General features: G+C 46.9%; 1 protein-coding gene across 1 annotated transcript; it reads right to left on the reverse strand.

The window, feature by feature from the left end:
* Window positions 1-16,291: 16,291 nt before the first annotated feature.
* On the reverse strand, window positions 16,292-17,368 carry LOC115097643. Its single transcript, XM_029613574.1, has 3 exons — window positions 17,179-17,368; window positions 16,747-16,920; window positions 16,292-16,653 (listed from the first exon to the last, which is right to left on the reverse strand). The coding sequence occupies exons 1-3, from the start codon at window positions 17,366-17,368 to the stop codon at window positions 16,292-16,294; spliced, it is 726 nt and encodes a 241-aa protein (XP_029469434.1).
* Window positions 17,369-18,723: the final 1,355 nt, after the last annotated feature.

Raw genomic sequence — 18,723 nt, forward strand, 5'->3', positions numbered from 1 at the left:
CGTTAAGAATGAAAGCGCACAGGCTATATATGCAAATCACTTTGGGTAACTGAAAAGAACAGAATTACTTCTACAAACCACTGATAGTAATGCCCACTCCTCAGAATTACACATGCAAATCACTATTCATAATCAGACTCCCCAGATTTACATATGCCAATATGCAAATGAATAACAGTAAATGACATGGAAATACGTAAGTTATAACACATTCAGGATGGACAAACAAATGTGGAAATCAGTGTCAGTGAGCACCAGGGAGCTCTCTTATTAGCACAGGGGGTTTGCATGGGTTGGGATGAGGTAAATAAGGAGGGATGGCCCCGTTCAGAGCAGTGTAGGGGGCCCAGCTTGTAAGTGAGACAGCTGGGTGATGTCCTTAGCTCGGGTAGTGTAATGAGGAGCAATTGGACAGAGGGGATGGATCCAAGGGCCCTCACCTGCTGATATCTAACCTGTTACTTATACAGACCTCCCTTTCTATAAATTCAGTCTCTACATTCTCTTCTTTCTGGTATCTTCCTGACCACTTGTGTATATCTCATATCTCACACCTGTTTATTACCTTTTATATTAATAGATTCTTTTATTTGCAAATACAAAAGACACAATTATATGAAATTCCTTGCCATTTATCTCACCACCACTTCTTATCATCTCACTCACTCTATAAGCACTCATACGCCCTCCCTTATTGCACTCTGTATAGTATAAATTACAAATGCAAACAGCCTCTCCAACTGAGTTCATATTACTGGAAAACCCCTATAATGTATAAGATCCAAATAATCGAAGCAAGAATGACAGGAGACTCGTGGCACTGAGGAAGTGGACTCTGTTCTCGAAAGCTCCTGCTTTAATAAATTATTCTATAAGGTGCCACCCAACTCCTGTATCTTTTGCTACACCAGACTGACAGCGGCTTTCCCTCCGAAAATAAGCAAAGGAAGCTGCTCCAGTCGTCTAATTCCAAGCAGTGAAAAGAAGTCGTTCCAGTCTTGTGTTCAGCTCTCAGTTTATCGAATTGCAATGTCAAGGCTAAATTAATTATTGGTTCCTCAAAACAAATTCAGTTTCTTGTGCAATTAAGAACATAAGAACATAAGAAAATGCCATACTGGGTCAGACCAAAGGTCCATAAAGTACAGCATCCTGTTTCCAACAGTGGCCAATCCAGGCCATAAGAACCTGGCAAGTACCCAAAAACTATTCCATGTTACTGTTGCCAGTAATAGCAGTGGCTATTCTCTAAGTGAACTTAATAGCAGGTAATGGACTTCTCCTCCAAGAACTTATCCAATCCTTTTTTAAACCCAGCTACACTAACTGCACTAACCACATCCTCTGGCAACAAATTCCAGAGTTTAATTGTGCATTGAGTGAAAAAGAACTTTCTCTGATTAGTTTTAAATGTGCCCCATGCTAACTTCATGGAGTGCCCCCTAGTCTTTCTATTATCCGAAAGAGTAAATAACCGATTCACATCTACCCATTCTAGACCTCTCATGATCTTAAACACCTCTATCATATCCCCCCTCAGTCGTCTCTTCTCCAAGCTGAAAAGTCCTAACCTCTTCAGCCTTTCCTCATAAGGGAGCTGTTCCATTCCCCTTATCATTTTGGTAGCCCTTCTCTGTACCTTCTCCATCGCAATTATATCTTTTTTGAGATGCGGCGACCAGAATTGTACACAGTATTCAAGGTGCGGTCTCACCATGGAGCGATACAGAGGCATTATGACATTTTCCGTTTTATTCATCATTCCCTTCCTAATAATTCCTAACATTCTGTTTGCTTTTTTGACTGCTGCAGCACACTGCACCGACGATTTCAATGTGTTATCCACTATGGCACCTAGATCTCTTTCTTGGGTAGTAGCACCTAATATGGAACCTAACATTGTGTAACTATAGCATGGGTTATTTTTCCCTATATGCATCACCTTGCACTTATTCACATTAAATTTCATCTGCCATTTTGATGCCCAGTTTTCCAGTCTCACAAGGTCTTCCTGCAATTTATCACAATCTGCTTGTGATTTAACTACTCTGAACAATTTTGTGTCATCTGCAAATTTGATTATCTCACTCGTCGTATTTCTTTCCAGATCATTAAAATGGGCGAGATTCCATTGGTCAGACCGGCACGGTTAGAGCCACTCTATTCTCCACAACTTCCCTTTTCCTTCCATCCCCTCTCATCTTTTCTTTCCTTCCTCTCTCACCTCATGTACGACCCCTTCCCTCTACCTGCCCTCCTCCACTCTTTTTTCTCTTCTACAGAATTTCTTACCCTTCCCACTTGTTCAGTCATATCCTCTTCCCTTTCCTTCCTCTTCTCCTCTCTCACTCAGCCCTCCTCCATTCCCTTTTTTTCTCTACTCCACATTACCCTCCTCACTTACTCACATCCTCTTCCTTCCCCTCCTACCTCCTCCACAACCCCATCCCTCTCCCTCAGCCCTCCTCCACTCCCTCTTCTTCTCTTATCCAGAATGCACACCTCACCACCAGGCTCGTTGCTGGCCCGCCCAATGCTCGGTGATGAGGCGCGTGCGAGAGACTCCCGAAGACCTCCCATTTCTGTGTCTGTGCCGCCGCCGCTTCTCCCCGCGTGAGAGAGAGACCCCATGGAGACCTTCTGTGCTGCCGCCATCGCCGCTGCTCCTCCCCACCACTTCCAAGCAGCCCTCCGCTGCTCCATTTCTTCCCAGCACCATGTTGCTGCCCTCTGACTGATGTGCTCTTGCGCATGCGCAGTAGAGCTGCTCTCTACTGCGCATTTGCGGCACGTTGGTTCAAGCCCATTTATATGGTAAATTGAAAAGTAAGGGTCCCAATACATATCCCTGAGGCACGCCACTGCCCATTCCCTTCCACTGAGAAAATTGTCCATTTAATCCTACTCTTTCCTGTCTTTTAGCCAGTTTGTAATCCATGAAAGGACATCTCCACCTATCCCATGACTTTTTACTTTTCCTAGAAGCCTCTCATGAGGAACCTTGTCAAACACCTTCTGAAAATCCAAATACACTACATCTATCGGTTCACCTTTATCCACATGTTTATTAACTCCTTCAAAAAAGCGAAGCAGCTTTGTGAGGCAATGTTGTGTTCCGCGCTCGTGGAAGGCCACGAGCGCGGCCCCCTACCTTGCCTGCGACGGCAAACCGCCGTGGGAACTCTGGGGGAAACCCCTGACCCGATGCCCGTCGCTTCGGCACGGGCTCCCGCCCTGGCCGTTGGGTGGGGAGCCGTCCCTGCTCCTCTCTCGCAGCGTCCTGCTGCATTTCCTCCGTGGAGGAAATCCAAGATGGCCGCCGCCATCTTTAGGCACGAGGCTGCGTCTCCTCATTAGCTTTAAAGGGACATGATCCCTTTAACAAGGTTCAGCTGTTCCCTATGAGCCAGAGCAGAGGAAGTATAAAAGGAGACTTCCTCTGCTCATTCCTCGACTTGGCAACGTCCTTCGTTCGTCAGGTGTGCTTGCTTCGGTGAGTCTTCCTGTGCTTTGGATCCTCATTCCTGTCTTGTCTTGGAGTTCCTGTTTTATGACTTCGGATCGGCTAGCGGTGATTCCTGGTATTGACTTCGGATTGGTAAGCGGTGATTCCCTGGTGTGTGACTTCGGACTGGTAAGCGGCGACCCTCTGGCACTTGACCTCGGACTGCTTCTTGGCCATCATCTCCAAGGGCCCACCTAAGTCCAAGCGGCCCGGGTCCCTACGGGCTCCTCCCGGGGGGACCACAGGCTTCCAGGGGTGAAGCTCCAGTCAGCATGGCACCGAACTTCTTGACCTCTCAAAGGTCCACCTAAGTCCCAGCGATCCGGGTCCCTATGGGCTCCTCCTGGGGGAACCGCGGATTTCCAGTGGTGAAGATACACATCCTTTCTTCAACCTCACGACTCTTCATTTGCCTTCACAGTCGCCTCTGTCTCCTGTGCCGAGGGTCAGCTGGTCACGTCTTCTGTTCCTGCCTCACCACCCGACGGGAGAACCTACGGACCATCATCCTAAGGTATTTCCTTCTCCCGTCGGCCCAAGGTTTCACAAGCCTGAGCATAACAGGCAAGACTTGCCTTGGGTAAAGCCATGCTGACCTTGTTCCATTAAACCATGTCTTTCTATATGTTCTGTGATTTTGATGTTTAGAACACTTTCCACTATTTTTCCTGGCACTGAAGTCAGGCTAACAGTCTGTAGTTTCCCGGATCACCCCTGGAGCCCTTTTTAAATATTGGGGTTACATTAGCTATCCTCCAGTCTTCAGGTACAATGGATGATTTTAATGATAGGTTACAAATTTTTACTAATAGGTCTGAAATTTCATTTTTTAGTTCCTTCAGAACTTCATAAAAAGCACTTGGGATATTTTAGGATTACATGCTGACTTTCCAGATTGTCCTACGTTTGCTCTTACTCATGCATGCGATTTGAGAGACCGTTTAGTTCTGTCTGCTTTTATACAGTCTGTTTGTGAGAGAGGGTACAGAAAACTCCCTCAGACTACCTTAAAGGACCTGGCACAGCTGTCTCACCCTGTCCTCCTTAAGATTGAGAGCCGCAGGGAATCCTGGGTGAAGGGAGGAGCCCATCACCAGAATATAAGACCTCGGGGCCTAGAAGGGTTAGATGGGCTCCAGGAAGCTGAGAGAGAGCTACCATGTGCAAGGACCTGCTATGTTTAAAGGACTGCGCAATACGTAAAGTAAGGTGAGCTGTATTATTTGTTTGTCTCCTGAAGTGAAGGTGTGCTGCCATATTTGTTTTGAGTTTCTTTTCACTGTAAATAAAGTGTACTGAATTGTAACATTGTCTGAGTGTAAAAATAGATCGAAATTCAGTAAAAATAAAATTTAAAAAAAATTCCAATACCGTTCCCAGATCTTATCATAGAAAAATACATTATCCCACAGCATAAAGGTCAGTTTCTCTAGTAAGGTAGTCTGAGGTATCTCTCAATGGCAAGCCAAGGTGAGGCCCGATCCCGAGAAAGCCAAATAAAGACCCCCCGAGAGGCGTGCCACCCAAAAGTATGCTTGAAGGTGAGGAAAAGCCATCCCTACCATTCTTTGGCCCGGAATAATGTGTGCAAGTTAACCAGGACAGGCCTCCCCTCCCATAGAAAATCAAGTAAGAAAATGTTGATAGAGGAAAAGAAGCTGCTCGGCAGGAAACAGGGAACATGACGAAAAAGATACGATAATCGGGGTAATAGGTTCATTTTAATAACATTGATTCTCCCTCCCCAGGAAAGATAGCGATCCCGTCAGACCCGAAGATCCTGTCTGATGGCCATAACCACTAGGGCATAATTTAGCCTATATAAATCATTCAGGTTGGTACATGAATTCCCAAGTATTTTATAGAAGTTATCGCCCGTTTGAAGGGAGCAAAACAAGCTGGAACCCTCTCCTGTGTACTTGTGCCTATTGGAAAAACCACAGATTTGTGAAAATTGACCTTATCGCCCAACACGGCACCAAAGGCCGTCAACTCTGCCAACAACACCGGGCCTTCCTGCTTCGAGTCTGCAAGGAAAAGAAGGACATCATCAGCATAGAGAGAAGTCAAATGAGAATGATCACCAATCCGAAAGCCACGCATATCAGGATGCGCCTGCAATTTCACAGCTAAGGGCTCGATTAACAAGATCAAAGAGTAGGGGCGACAATGGCAGCCCTGCCGGGTGCCCTTCATGATGGGAAAAAAGCCCGACAGTGCGTGTTTTAATCTTAGCTGTTTTTAAAGATTAAAAAATGTGGTTGGTTTTTTTTTTGTTTAGAATGATTACATTGAATTCCTGAAGAAGGCATTTTCTGCTGAAACATGGACCATGTTGAGTCGTGATATGAGTCATTTCATTTCTTGAATTATTGGATGGTTTGAGATAATTTAGTTATTCATTTTTTGAGTTATTGGATTGTTTGATGATGAGATAACCTAAGCTAAGTAAAAAAAATTTTGTACGATTTAATAAGTAAATGTTGATATAAAATTTGGTATTTTTAATAGAATAACATACATAGATTAGTATAGAGAGCTATGGTATATGATTTGATATTAGCGGTGCTCTACTGATACTGTTAAGGGCATTGTGCGCAAGTGGATTATATCTGCACCATTATAAACTTTGATACCTGCTCTCTAATATCAGTATTTGAGTGCGCCAGGGGCCCAGGAAGGTTTCTCCCACCCCGGCGGGCTTGAACCCCGGCACACATAGCACCCTGGATGATGCTTACGGCACAAATGGGTTTTGGGCTGCACATAAGGAAGGTTATGCTCCCAATCCCTTACTACCAAGTTTGCCCTTGTTTAACTCTTGTGATGAATTTTGGTGAAGTCTTTTTAGGCCACCCCTCTAGGGTTTCCTCATCCAGGGCGTTGGGATGGCTCAGCTCTGCCACATAGAAACCTGGCTGAGCCTGTGAAGGGAGGAGTCAAGTTAGGAGCAGCTGAAGAGGACTGAGAGGAGATTTTTGAAGAGGACCCTTTCTAGGCCCCGCTGGCCCTAAGCAACAGGGAGGCGGGACTTTGTTTTTAGGCCCCAGACCTGAAATTAAGGTGAGAGTTTTGACTTTTGGACCTGTTTCCATTCAGGAGGAAAACCCCCCTGCCTAAAGGGAGCAGGACAGGGTGCTGTTCTGCCCTACTACCAGCTGAAGTGGGGATTGCACCTTCCCGGGAGAAGAGAAGAGAAGGGATGTGCAAGGGTGTGGTGCAGTCCAATCACATGGACCATGGTTTGTGTTGGTTGCAGAGGCCTCCATGCCTGCGGGGCCGCTGTGCCCAATATCAGCCCATATCAGCTCTTTTCTACATTCAAACAGCTGCGTGGGGCCTGCTCTCCCCCTCTCCTTGACTAGCACTGCAGCAGCATGGGCCCAGGCCTTGTTCCCTGTGCTCCTCATGTGCCCCTCCCTCTTGCAGCACCTGCGGCACACAGCAGGAAACGCTCAGGCCACTTCCTCTCTCAGCCTGCCTCTGTCTTCCCTGCTAGCGGGGGCCGAAGGAGAAAGCTGCGCGCCACTACGACAAAAGAAAAATGCTGCTCGGCTGGAGGCCGCTGCCAGAGCCCAGGCCGTTGAGGTCGAAGACAGGAGCTGCTCGGCTCAAGGCTGCCACCAGAAGCCGAGCCGGCGGGGCTGAAGACAGAAGCTTCAAGCTGCTGGTAGGGCCAGAGACAGAGGCAGGCTGTGGGTCAAAGAAAAAAACAGAGGCACAATTGTGAGAGGGGGATACTTTGCTCTGTGTCTGTCTGTGTGAAAGAGGGAGGAGTGTGTGTATATGAGAGAGAGGGAGGATGCTTCTGTCTGTGTGTTTAAGAGGAAGCGTGCTCATATCTGTGTGTGTATGAGAAAAGGATCATACTTCTGTCTGTGTGTATGTGGGAGGGAAGAAGGAGAAGGTTTGTGCATGCACTCTCTCCTGCTAATGTATGACAATCATAGGATGACTGGAAATCGAATGTTCCCAGATATGGAGAGCACAAGATTTTTTTATCCTTATTATTTTTAATTATTGGGTATTATTTGATGTATTCTGGATCAAGAAAACATCCGTGCTTTTTCCTATCCAGGCAGCTAAACTTTTTCTCCAATCAGTCCTCACGACAAAGATTCTTTAAGTTTGAAATTATTTACTGCACAGGTAATTTTTCATTACTTACAATTGTTGCATCTCAAACGTTTGTCCCAAGGCAGAGATCTTTGGTAGCTGGAGACAGGGTGGCAGGAAGGAGAAGGAGGTCTCTTGGGTTGCAGGAGTTAGTTTATGGTAGAGGTAGGATGCATAGGAGATATGAGGCTGATTTGCAGTAAGAGAAAAGGTAAAAACTCAGTCGTTTCACAGAGTTATACAGGATGCTGCTGGCTCAAAAGCAAGCATGGCCAGAACTGGGCTTTCATCCCGAGCTGCTAAAGGAAATGCCTGCACAAGCTGGGGGCAGGGGGGCAAGGTCCAATGGCAGCGAGCCTAAGACCCATGTGACCCAGGGGGAGCACGAAGGGCAGTTCCTTGAGCCTATGAGGCACCTAGGAGGACTCATGTTAGATTGAGGGGCAATCAAGCTCTTCCCATATGGGCCGATACAGTAAGGACGCCTAAGAAACAGTGCGGTAGTGCTAGGCGCCCGCTCGTTTGCCGCGCGCATATTTTGGTTCACATACTGCTCAATTCAGTATTCAAATTAGACGCAAATCCAAGCGGCGTCCAAAGCGCGTCAATAAAACGGTAGGCACTCGCAATCCATTTTACTGTATAGAGTGGTATGCAGCGCCTATACAGTATCCAGGGTGCGCTGGTACCTGTCCTTTGAAATGTGTTTCCACCAGGTAAGTGGATGGTTCTTTTCTACAGACCCCGCTGCCTTGAGCGCCCGGCCGGTCATCCAAGCCGCGACCTTGGACGTCCGGCCGGGAGCTCAAGGCAGCGGTGCCTCCGATCATGGATGCCCGGATACAGGCAGGAAGGTCCATGAACGGACGCCGTGACCTTGGACGTCCGAGGTCATGGCTTCTGTTCATGGATCTTTCCCGCCTGTAGGCACTGCTGCCTTGAGCGCCCGGCCAGACATCCAAGCCGTGACCTTGGACGTCCGGCCGGGCACTCAAGGCAGCGGTGCCTCCGATCATGGACGCCACGAACTTGGACGTCCGAGGTCGCGGCTTGGACATCCGGCCACGCGCACAAGGCAGCAGACGTCCAAGCCGCTATAGGCACCACTGTAGGCAGCTGTAGGTACCGCTGCCTTGAGCGCCCGACCTCGGTCGTCGAAGCTGAGGGCTGACGAGCGAAACCGCTAGTCTCTCTCTATTACAAAAGCATTAGGGATTCTGGGCGATCACGTCAGCATGCTCACGCACCACTACACACACAGGCGGGCTTCGCATTTCGAGCATTTCTCAACCGCTGTCCGATACGAAGCTGACTGAACACCACACTAACGCCAGGGACAGGGTAGGCGGTAAATATTCAGGTTAAAGACGCAGTAAATGAGTTGGTTAACAGGGCGATAATTTGGGTGCACGTTACTGTATCGGAGGGAATAGCTAATCTGATCATTAACATGTCATATACATGTGGCGGGCGGAAAGGGATACACGTCCTTTTCGGCAAGCGGTAAGGACGCATAAAAGCCGATACTGAATCGCGGGTACGCCTTACGCGTCCAAAACATGCGTCCAAAGCGGGTTAAAAACCGGGTAACCACGGCCGCGCTTTACTGTATCGGCCCGATAGTGAGAGGTAGTAAAGGCGGGAGGGAGCTTCTCCTAAGGGCAAGGCTCCTCTTAAAGGCGAAGGCTCACAGATTTTATCATGGGTTACAAAAGGTGTTTCAGTGTTAACAATCCTCAGAAGGACGGGACTGCACTAAACCCAGTAAAACTATATACAGATACAAACATGTACCCACTGCTGGGGACAGATCATGATGTGTCTCCCAAACACCAAAAACATATTTCAGAACGGTAAATTAAAAACAAATCGAGTTCTTAATTATTGGATATTCTATTTTCAGCTGTTTTAAAATAGTTGCTCAATTTTTAGTACAGTTTTAGTATTAATTCTTGGTTTTATTTTTTGATGTTTTATGAGGAATAGTAATGTTTCCGTTTTTCATATACAATGTCTGGCTTGATCTGGTTTCCATCTCAGTTTTTGTCTGCACATTTATTTATATTTTATGGTGACTAGAATAAACAAATTCTCAGGTATGGAGAGTGGTGAAATTTTTTTTATCCTTATTAGTTATTTGATGTGTCTGCTGTTTTTAAATATTTTATTGTTGTTGGGAAATATTTTAGACATTTCCCAAGGAATTTTTAATTATTGGATATTATATTCATCAGCTGTTTTGAAATATTTGTTCATTTATTTAGTATGGTTTTACCATTATATTTTATATTTCTTGATTTTATTGTTTGATTTTTAGGAGGAATGGTATCCATTATTCCGGTTTCCAGTTCAGTTTCTGTCTCTACATTTCTATTTATACTTTATGATCTCTTTATTCTCTATTTGATGAAGGTCTGTCTGTGTCAGACCAAGGTGAGGTATTCTGTTAGGGTGCAGTTTCTATGCTGGGATCCAGAGGAGCTTGGCTTGTCCATTTTTCCTAATAGAAAATGTGTTGATGTTTTAGTGTCTGGTGTAATAGTTGTAGTGTTGCTTTTTCGTAGGTAGAGTTGTTACTATTTGAGTGTTAGCATTTGGTATGAGAGGTTTATTAGGTTGTAATTGTAATTTAGTTTACTCATGGGTTTCTGAATGTTAAGCCCAAACCCAATGCATGCTACAATAGGTCTAATACCATGCAGGTTCCAAGTGTCATTTTACCTTTTTTTTCAGGGTTTTTTAGTTAAGCCCCACAGCAGTGCATGCAAATACAGGGTGTGTGGAGGCTGGGGCTGAGGCTGGGAGGGTGCAAAGTTTGTAGGGTTTTCCTAGGATGCCTGATGCCCTGACTCCGTGTGAGAAAGCGGAATTCCATCTGGACCTGTGCTGTCGTAGGCCAGGCTCTCCCCAGTCTTGGCTTATAGTCTTGGCCAGGGCTTAATTTTTTCTTCTCCTTAAGCCCTGGAGGAAGCCAGAAGTACGGATCACTTGTGGCACCCCCTTTCTCCCCTGGAGTAGGTAAGACAGAGCAGTGCCGAGGGCAGTTTCCCCAAACAGACCCGATCGGGTGTGCATTGGAAAAGTTACCACTACCTGATGCTCTGCTCTGGGCTCTGCTCTCAGCACCTTGCGGCAGCGAGAGACACCAGCTGCGAGTCTTAAAACCGATCCTTTCTGAGAACATGTGTAATCATGCATGCCTCGTGCTAGCCACATCATGAGCCCTGGAGTGTGGCAATTAATGGGCAGCCTGCAGGGCAGCGATAGGCCCTCCCCATCTTCCCTGTCTTTGAGTCCTTGAAGCCTCTGTCTTATCCCCAGGTTGAGAAAGATGGGGAGAGGGTGCACTGAGCACTGGATGTGACTCTTTTTGAGTGCTGGGAGCTGCAGCAAAGGAGCTCTATCAGTCATAAGTGGCAGCCGAAGTAACTGACTGAGCAGATGGCCCACACCACACAGATTTCTCCCTTCTTCCTTGGGAGCTGATGCATGCTGACAGGTTCATGTGCCTCTTTGCCCGCTCTCTGCTGTTTTGAAAGAGAGTCTGATGGGGCATTCAGTGTTTCCCTGGCTCTTTTGGCCACGAGACCTCTCCATGTCTGCATTGCCTGCTCCGAGGATGTTGGTGTGCCACCCCAACATTTTTGTTAATATAGATGTGCTTTAGGTGTGGAAAAAGTCGGGAAACACTAGCCTTGGGAAACATAGAAGCAGCAGATTCAGGGTAGCGCACAGTCAATGATAATGTGCTGGAGTGGGGAAGGCCCTGAGAAGTGGAGGCAAGCTACTGTCCTGGAAAGGGAGGGAATGAGCCAGGAGGAGGGGCCTGGGCAGTGCTGGGGAGGCTTCTGTCTGAGGTGGCTGGGCTGAGCTTTCAGAGGGACAGCTGGCTGTGGATCTAGTGAGTCTCCTGGAGAGCGAAGGCACCAAGAATGGGTGAAAATGATAAAGGGAGGCTGAGGAAGGGCTTGCAACAAGCATCAGCTTTTACCTAACGATGCAGCAGTGCTGGGGCAGAGGGTACTCACTGAAAGAGCACATGAGCAGCAGGCTGATATTTCCCTGCCATCCACTCCTGGTTGTAACACATGTTGGGCATGGGCCTGGCTCTCAGAATGCCAAGCAGGTTTATAATTACAATATAGTAAACCTCCCATACCAAAATAGCATTAAATACCAGCACTCGAAGAGTAACAACCCTACCTATGAAAAGGCAACACCGTAAATATTGTACCAGGCCCTAAAACACCGATACACCTCCTATTAGGAAAACAGAAACTACATGCTAGCAGAATACCACACTTCAGTCACACATGCAGAACGCGACAAATTCTCACCAAATGCAGAATGAAAAGACCATAAAGTTAAATAGAAATGTACAAACAACTGGAAACTACAACAGTATACAGTGCAACAATAGAAAAACAGAAACATCACCAGTCCTTATAAAATGTCAAACAAAATCAGGAAATATAAAACATCAATCAAAACAGTAAAACCATATAAATGAAAATAATAAATATTTCAAAAAAAAAGCTGACAAATAGAGCATTCAATAATTTAAATCTCATAAAGATTTTCCAAATCACAATAACTCCTTTCAAAACATCAGATACATCAAATAATACCCAATAATTAAAACTAATAAAGATTTTTAAAATCCCCGCTCTCCAAACTTGGAAACTTTTGATTTCCAGTTGCCCTGAGATTGTAATAGATTATAGTTTATTTGTTGGTAGGGGCAGGTTTAGCCAGAAACATTCTCCTTTCTCACCCAAACAGGCTCTCTCACACACATACACACATATGCAGATTCTCTCACACACATACACACTGACTGGCTCTCTGAAACTCACACATACACCCAAGTTCTTTATTGCAGTTACAATCATGCACACACACACATACCTGGGAACTCTCTGGATTTGGTCTGGAGAATTCAGAATTCTGAAGTAATTGCTGGGTCTATAGGACAAAATCCAAAAACTCTGGAGCACTGGAGCACTGGATGGCCGGGGCCATCTTTACTCATCATCAGCCCCTTTTACATCATCAACCCCTATTATAGAGTATAGTATAATAGGGGCTGATGAGTAAAGATGGCCGGCGCCATCTTTAAAGATGGTGCTGGCCATCCAGTGCTCCTACCATGTGACAGGGGCCGGCCAATGGCACGGATACCCTGTCACATGGTAAGGGCAAAGGGGCATTGGTGCCATTTTGTTTTTAGAACGTTTGTGCTAATGAGGTCAAGAAGATGGGGAAGGGGAGAGCAAACACTGCGGTGCGCCCTCCCCCAAATAATTCCCGTGCCCTATTTAACGATACAATACAAATGCCCCTGACGATAAATCGGGGGCATTTGTATTGTATCATGCACTCTAATGATTTAGAACGATTTTAAAATTATCTGATAATGATTTTAATCGTTCAAAAACGATTCACATCCCTAGTGCTAAGACTTTTCCTTAGAAATCGCAATAAAACATACTTGGGGGAAAAAATTTGGGTTTATCCCGATATAGTGAGATCTACGCAAGTACGTCGGAAAGAATTTTTGGCACTTTGTCCCAGAGCTCGCCAGATGGGAGCTTTGATAACTATTAGATTTCCCTGCAAATGTATCTTAAAAATAAATGATGTACGTTATGTTTTTTTGGAACCTGATCAGTTAGAAAAATTTCTAAGTTCACGTGGGGATACTGGGGATGATTCCGTTAGAAATGCCAGTGTGTAATAACTCCTGCAATTTCTCTCTTTTTCCTTCTTTTTTGAGAATATACATTGTATGATTGCTCCAATTTCATTTTGTTCTCCTCTATATTACATAGTAATCGCAGGGAAAAGTTAGAATATATGTATACCACATTTATGGATTGTTTATTGGAAATTGTGGGTAATGATATTCCCTGGAAATTCCATGACATGTTAATATTGTCTTTTTGTTTATTATAAAAATCAATAAAGATTAAATATTTTTAAAAAAAGGTCTTTGTTTGCTAACCTCTAATGAGTTAGCAAGGAACTCCTTTTGGACTTGCTTTGGCAGTCCACGCTACTTGCAAACAGAACTCCATCAGGACTTGCTTCGGCAGTCCACGATACTTGCAACAACGATCCGAGTCAGCTAGGGGAATCCTTCTCCACTGGTCGGCCTTTTCAATCTTATCAGGAGTACCCACTCCACGGGGGCTCCACTCTCTCTTCTTGATTTCAGATTGCCAAGACGGGATCCGGTACTCGCTCCTCGAGGGCCTACATCCCTGAATACTCTGAAGACTCCTCATTGCCTGGAAGCGATCGCAGACGTGAACACAGTGAGTTCTATTGCAGATAGGACTCAGTACTCGTTCCACGAGGGCCTATATTCCTATATCTCTGAAGACTCCCTTCCGTCCAAGACGTTATCACAGGTACGGAGATCAAGAGTTACATTTGGCAAGATTACAGATAGGAACCGGTACTCGCTCCACGAGGGCCCATGTTCCTAGAATCCTTTACAGACTCTCTTCTACTCTATAAGCCATTCCATATACAGCGATTGTGAGTTCTTATTAGACTGTGTAGAGGAACCAGTGCTCACCTACGGCTCTTGTTCCTGAATATACTGATGACTCTCTGTGGCATAGAAACCATTGCAGACATCTACTATTGTGAGTGTACCATCTTGTATCCAGTATACCCTGTCTACTCACTACTTCTAGTCTCTCTCTACAGCTCAAGCAACCCAGATATTATATTCCAGTATCAGAAGGACTTCAGCCCTGCCGGGCACATCGACTCACTACTGCCACCTCTGGTGGTCCAGCTTCCAGTCTAATAAAGAACTATTTGTGTTATTTCATATTCTAGCCTAGCCGGTGGTTCCTCTCAGGATCTCCTCCTGGGGACGCTATCACCTGCCATCGACCAGGGATTCACCATTTCTTCCAAGTGGTCATTCCTTTCACTACTATCACTCTGTGGGAGCCAACCACTACTGACCCACTAACACCGCTCATGGAAGTATTATATAGATAGCTACTTCTCTTTCCTTGGGACTTGCTAGCAGCCTATATATAACAGATTGCTACTTGGTAGCGGAGACATGATAGATTGCTATCTCAGTAGCGAAGTACAATATATCTATTGTTAGCTCCTCTCCTCAGTAGAGTGTCATTGGACAAGATTGCCAACTCCTGAGAGAGTTGATACATAATAGATTGCTACCTCCTATCCTTACAGGAGCATCTAACAGCAGTTCATTAACAGATCTACAGATAGCTAACTCCTACCTTGTGAAGGAGCAGATCATGACAGATTACTACTCCTCCCCCTTTCAGGAGAAAAGCAGAATAGATTGCTAACTCCGCCCTCCTGGCAGAGTGAGTGACAGCAGATAGCTAACTCCTCCCCTCTGGAGGAGGAGAGCGTAACAACAAGACCTTGGAGTCTTATATCATGATGCCTTGATCTAGAATTTCTTTTCTGTTGAAAAAGGGTCACCACATATGACTTATTACTATCATTCATGTATTTGAGTGTTTCTATCATATCTCCTCTTGCTCCTCTCCTTTAAGTACAGCTAGTTAGTTCCATAACACTTATCTCTGTTGCGTCCGTCGGTTTCAGACGGCTTCGACCTCTATGCCTCATCTTTCTTCTTTCTCTCTCCTAAATCCTTGGGAAGATGGTTGCCACCGCGCCTTCATGCCGCTCTCCCTGGCGTCCCCGGATCGGCGACAGCGTTCACCATGACTTTCTTAAGGGCCTCCTAGGGTGTGCGCACGCGCACGCCACCCACGTCTTTATTCACGTCATGGCAGGAACCTCGGGGGCGGTCCTTCCGAGTGACGTCAGCACATCCTGGTATTTAGCCTGCCCTTCGTTTGCTAACAAACTGAGTTAGCAAGAATTGGAATAGCTCCAGTCTGAGCTGCTCTGCCGCTTCCTAGCTGCCGCAGGAAGCTCTCTCTTCCCTCCGGGGTAATTCTTCTCTAAACCTGGGTACCCACTCCTCGGGGGCCCTTCTGCTTTATTTCAGCTTCAGTGCTCTACATTCGAGACTTGTCCCTGCTACACCGCACTGCCTATTGCCTACTCAAGAGTGAGACTGGTCCTCTCCACTGAGGATCACTTGACTACAACTGCTGGGGTTATTTTCCCCGGGCAGTACCATCGAGCTGTACAATAAATACAAATTCTCTGTGTTGTCGAGTCTCGGGTCTAGCCTAGTACTGCGGTTCCTCAGGGGGCTCCTCCCCGTGAGAGTGGACATCACCGCAGTACCCAAGAATCCACTCCAACACCTCAAAACCATAACAATCTCATAGGGCTTTTGCCACAGAGCCCACACCATTTTTGTAGGCCTACTCTGGATTGTCTTTGTTCTGTTTAAATCCTTTAGAGGTGCGACCTCCAGATCCGGACACAATAATCCTGCTGAGGTCTCACCAGAAACCAACTTGTGTCTCAAATTAGTAACTCAGACTGTGCCCTGGAGGTGGGATATGGGCCAATTTTATGCCCAGAGATCTTGCTGTGATGTGAATCCTGGACAATGGCAGAAGGGAAAGACAAGGAAGCAGCAGGGAGGGGCAGTACAGCTCCCTCCCTGCATCACTCAGTACTTTCAGCCCATCATGTCTAACACCTGCTCTGTGCTCTTCCTCTTTGTGTGACAGTGACAGATCAGTCTGGGTTTTTGTCAGGCGATTTATCACAGTGGTTGGCTGAGATACTTGGATACCATTTCAGACAGTAATAGAGAGCGGTGTCTGTGACTTCTGCATTCTTTATGAGGAGCTGATACTCCGTCCCAGCGCTGTTTCTAGTGCAAGTGAAATGGGCTGAGGATATTCCCGGCCCATACTTTGGTGCTCTCCAGGCATGATAGTGGTACAGGAGGAGCTTCGGTGCCTCTCCTGGGATCTGGCTCAGGAAGTGAGTAAAATGTTCATCCTTTACTCCAACATCACAGGTAAAAGTTGCACTTTGTCCGAGACTCACAGAGAGAACAGCAGGCGACAGCACAGGAGTCTGAGAATGAACAGCTGGAGAACAGAACAGAAAGAATTGTTAAATTAATATTTGCACCATGGTTATTATGGATAATTGAGTTTATAAATATCCAGTGCCTTACATACCTGCAATGCAGAGCAGGACAGAGAATAACAAGGTCTGTGGCAGCCTCATTGTGAGGGTGAAGTTCTCCTGCTCCCAGCTCTGATCTGTGCTGTAAATTGGCGGGAACATAAATACCAGCAGCAGGGAGACCCCCGGGGAGTGCACATGCAAATAATTATCAGTAATAATGATACCTGCTCAAAGTTATTAAACAAAATATGGAAATCAGTACTAATACCCATTTCATGCTCTGCGAGTGGAGAATTATTGCTTTCTTAATAGCAATCTATTAATTTATAAACCACCTTTCCTATCAAAAATTGCACCAAGGCAGCGAGCAAAATAAAACATTGATAAATGTAACACATAATACAAAACATACACAAATGATACCAAAATATCTATAATACTGTTGTGTTCCTGCCCACGTGCCGCGGGCAGTCCCCACCTACCTCGGACGCAGCCAGCCAGACCACCGCCGTCCCTCAGCAGGCCAAGCCGCGACGCTCCTATCTCCCTCGCGGTCCTAGCGCCGGCGCCGGGAGTCTCTTCTTCGTGCCACGGAGCCGCCGCTGCAGCCCGCTCCTCTCTCTTCGTGGCGGGGCTGCCGCCACCGATGCCGCTGCCCTCCGGGCCTTCCATGCGGCAGGGACGCTGCCGTTCCAGTCTTCTCTTCCGGGCGTCCCCATAGGCGCGGGCGCGCGCCTCAGCTCAGCTTTTAAAGGGCCGGTGGCGGGAAAAGCCCAGTGGCCCCCTGAAGTGACGTCATCAACCTGCGTTGCTTCAGCCCTACAAAAGGGCCCTTCACCTGTCCCTCAGGGCCTTCACAAGGAGCCAGCTTTCTCTTGGATGTTCCAGTCCATCTTTCCAGGAGGCTTCTGAGGCCCATCGCTTCTTCAAGGTCCCATGTTTCTCATCGGAGCTCCTTTGTCTTTGTCTGTGGTTCTGTTCCTGATTGTTCTCGCTACACGGCGTGCACAAATGTACACCCGATTTTATAACATGCGCGCGCTGCCGCGCACATGTTATAAAATCCAGGGTCGGCGCACGCACTTTGCGCATGCCAGCCCAAGAGGAGCCCCAATGGCTTTCCCTGTTCCCTCCAAGGCCGCTCCAAAACTGGAGGGCCTTGGAGGGAACTTTTCTTTCGGTTCCCCCCATCCCCACCTTCCCCTCCCTTCTCCTATCTAACCCACCCCCCAGCTCTAACTAAATACCCCCCTACCTTTGTTGCAGAAGTTACGCCTGCCCGAGTCAGGCGTAACTTGTGCCGGCACGGCTGGCTGCCGGTGCGTCATCCCCCCGGCACAGGCCGCTGTGCCAGAGGACGTGGGACCGCCCACGGCCCCGCCCCCGGACCACCACCACGCCCACAGCCCCGGACTGGCCCAGTCAAATTGGGGTTGGTGCACTTGCAGCCAGGGTAATCCCAGGACGATAGGATGCATCACCTTTTCCAGTACAATGAAGGAGAGTGATTCCATATGAAGAGCTCCGGAGCGGAGAGTAACTGGTCCGGTTTGGTAAGTCACATTGCCCGGTAAGGGCTCTCCATGAATGGAGGATAACAGTAGTGGATCTTTCAATTTAATGAGGGGGATCCTCAGATATTCCACTAGACTTCTGAGAATAAAGTTGCCTCCTGCCCCTGAATCCACCAGGGCAGGAGTCTGAAATGAGACCGGTCCATAGGTCTTAGTTTTTGGGTACTTGCCAGGTTCTTATGGCCTGGATTGGCCACTGTTGGAAACTGTTGGAAACAGGATGCTGGGCTTGATGGACCCTTGGTCTGACCCAGTATGGCATTTTCTTATGTTCTTATGCTCTTAAGGAGACTGGGAGAGAAAGTGGAGGAGAGGACGCGGTAAGGCCTAAGAACAGTCCTCCTGCAGGACTTAGGCCCATCCGTTTTCCGGACGAATGGAGCATGTAGAGACATCATGGCCAGGATGACCACAGAACATGCAAAGGCCGCGCTTCTTCCGAAATCTTCTCTC

Source organism: Rhinatrema bivittatum, chromosome 8 (assembly GCF_901001135.1).
Source record: "Rhinatrema bivittatum chromosome 8, aRhiBiv1.1, whole genome shotgun sequence".
Lineage (NCBI taxonomy): Eukaryota > Metazoa > Chordata > Amphibia > Gymnophiona > Rhinatrematidae > Rhinatrema > Rhinatrema bivittatum.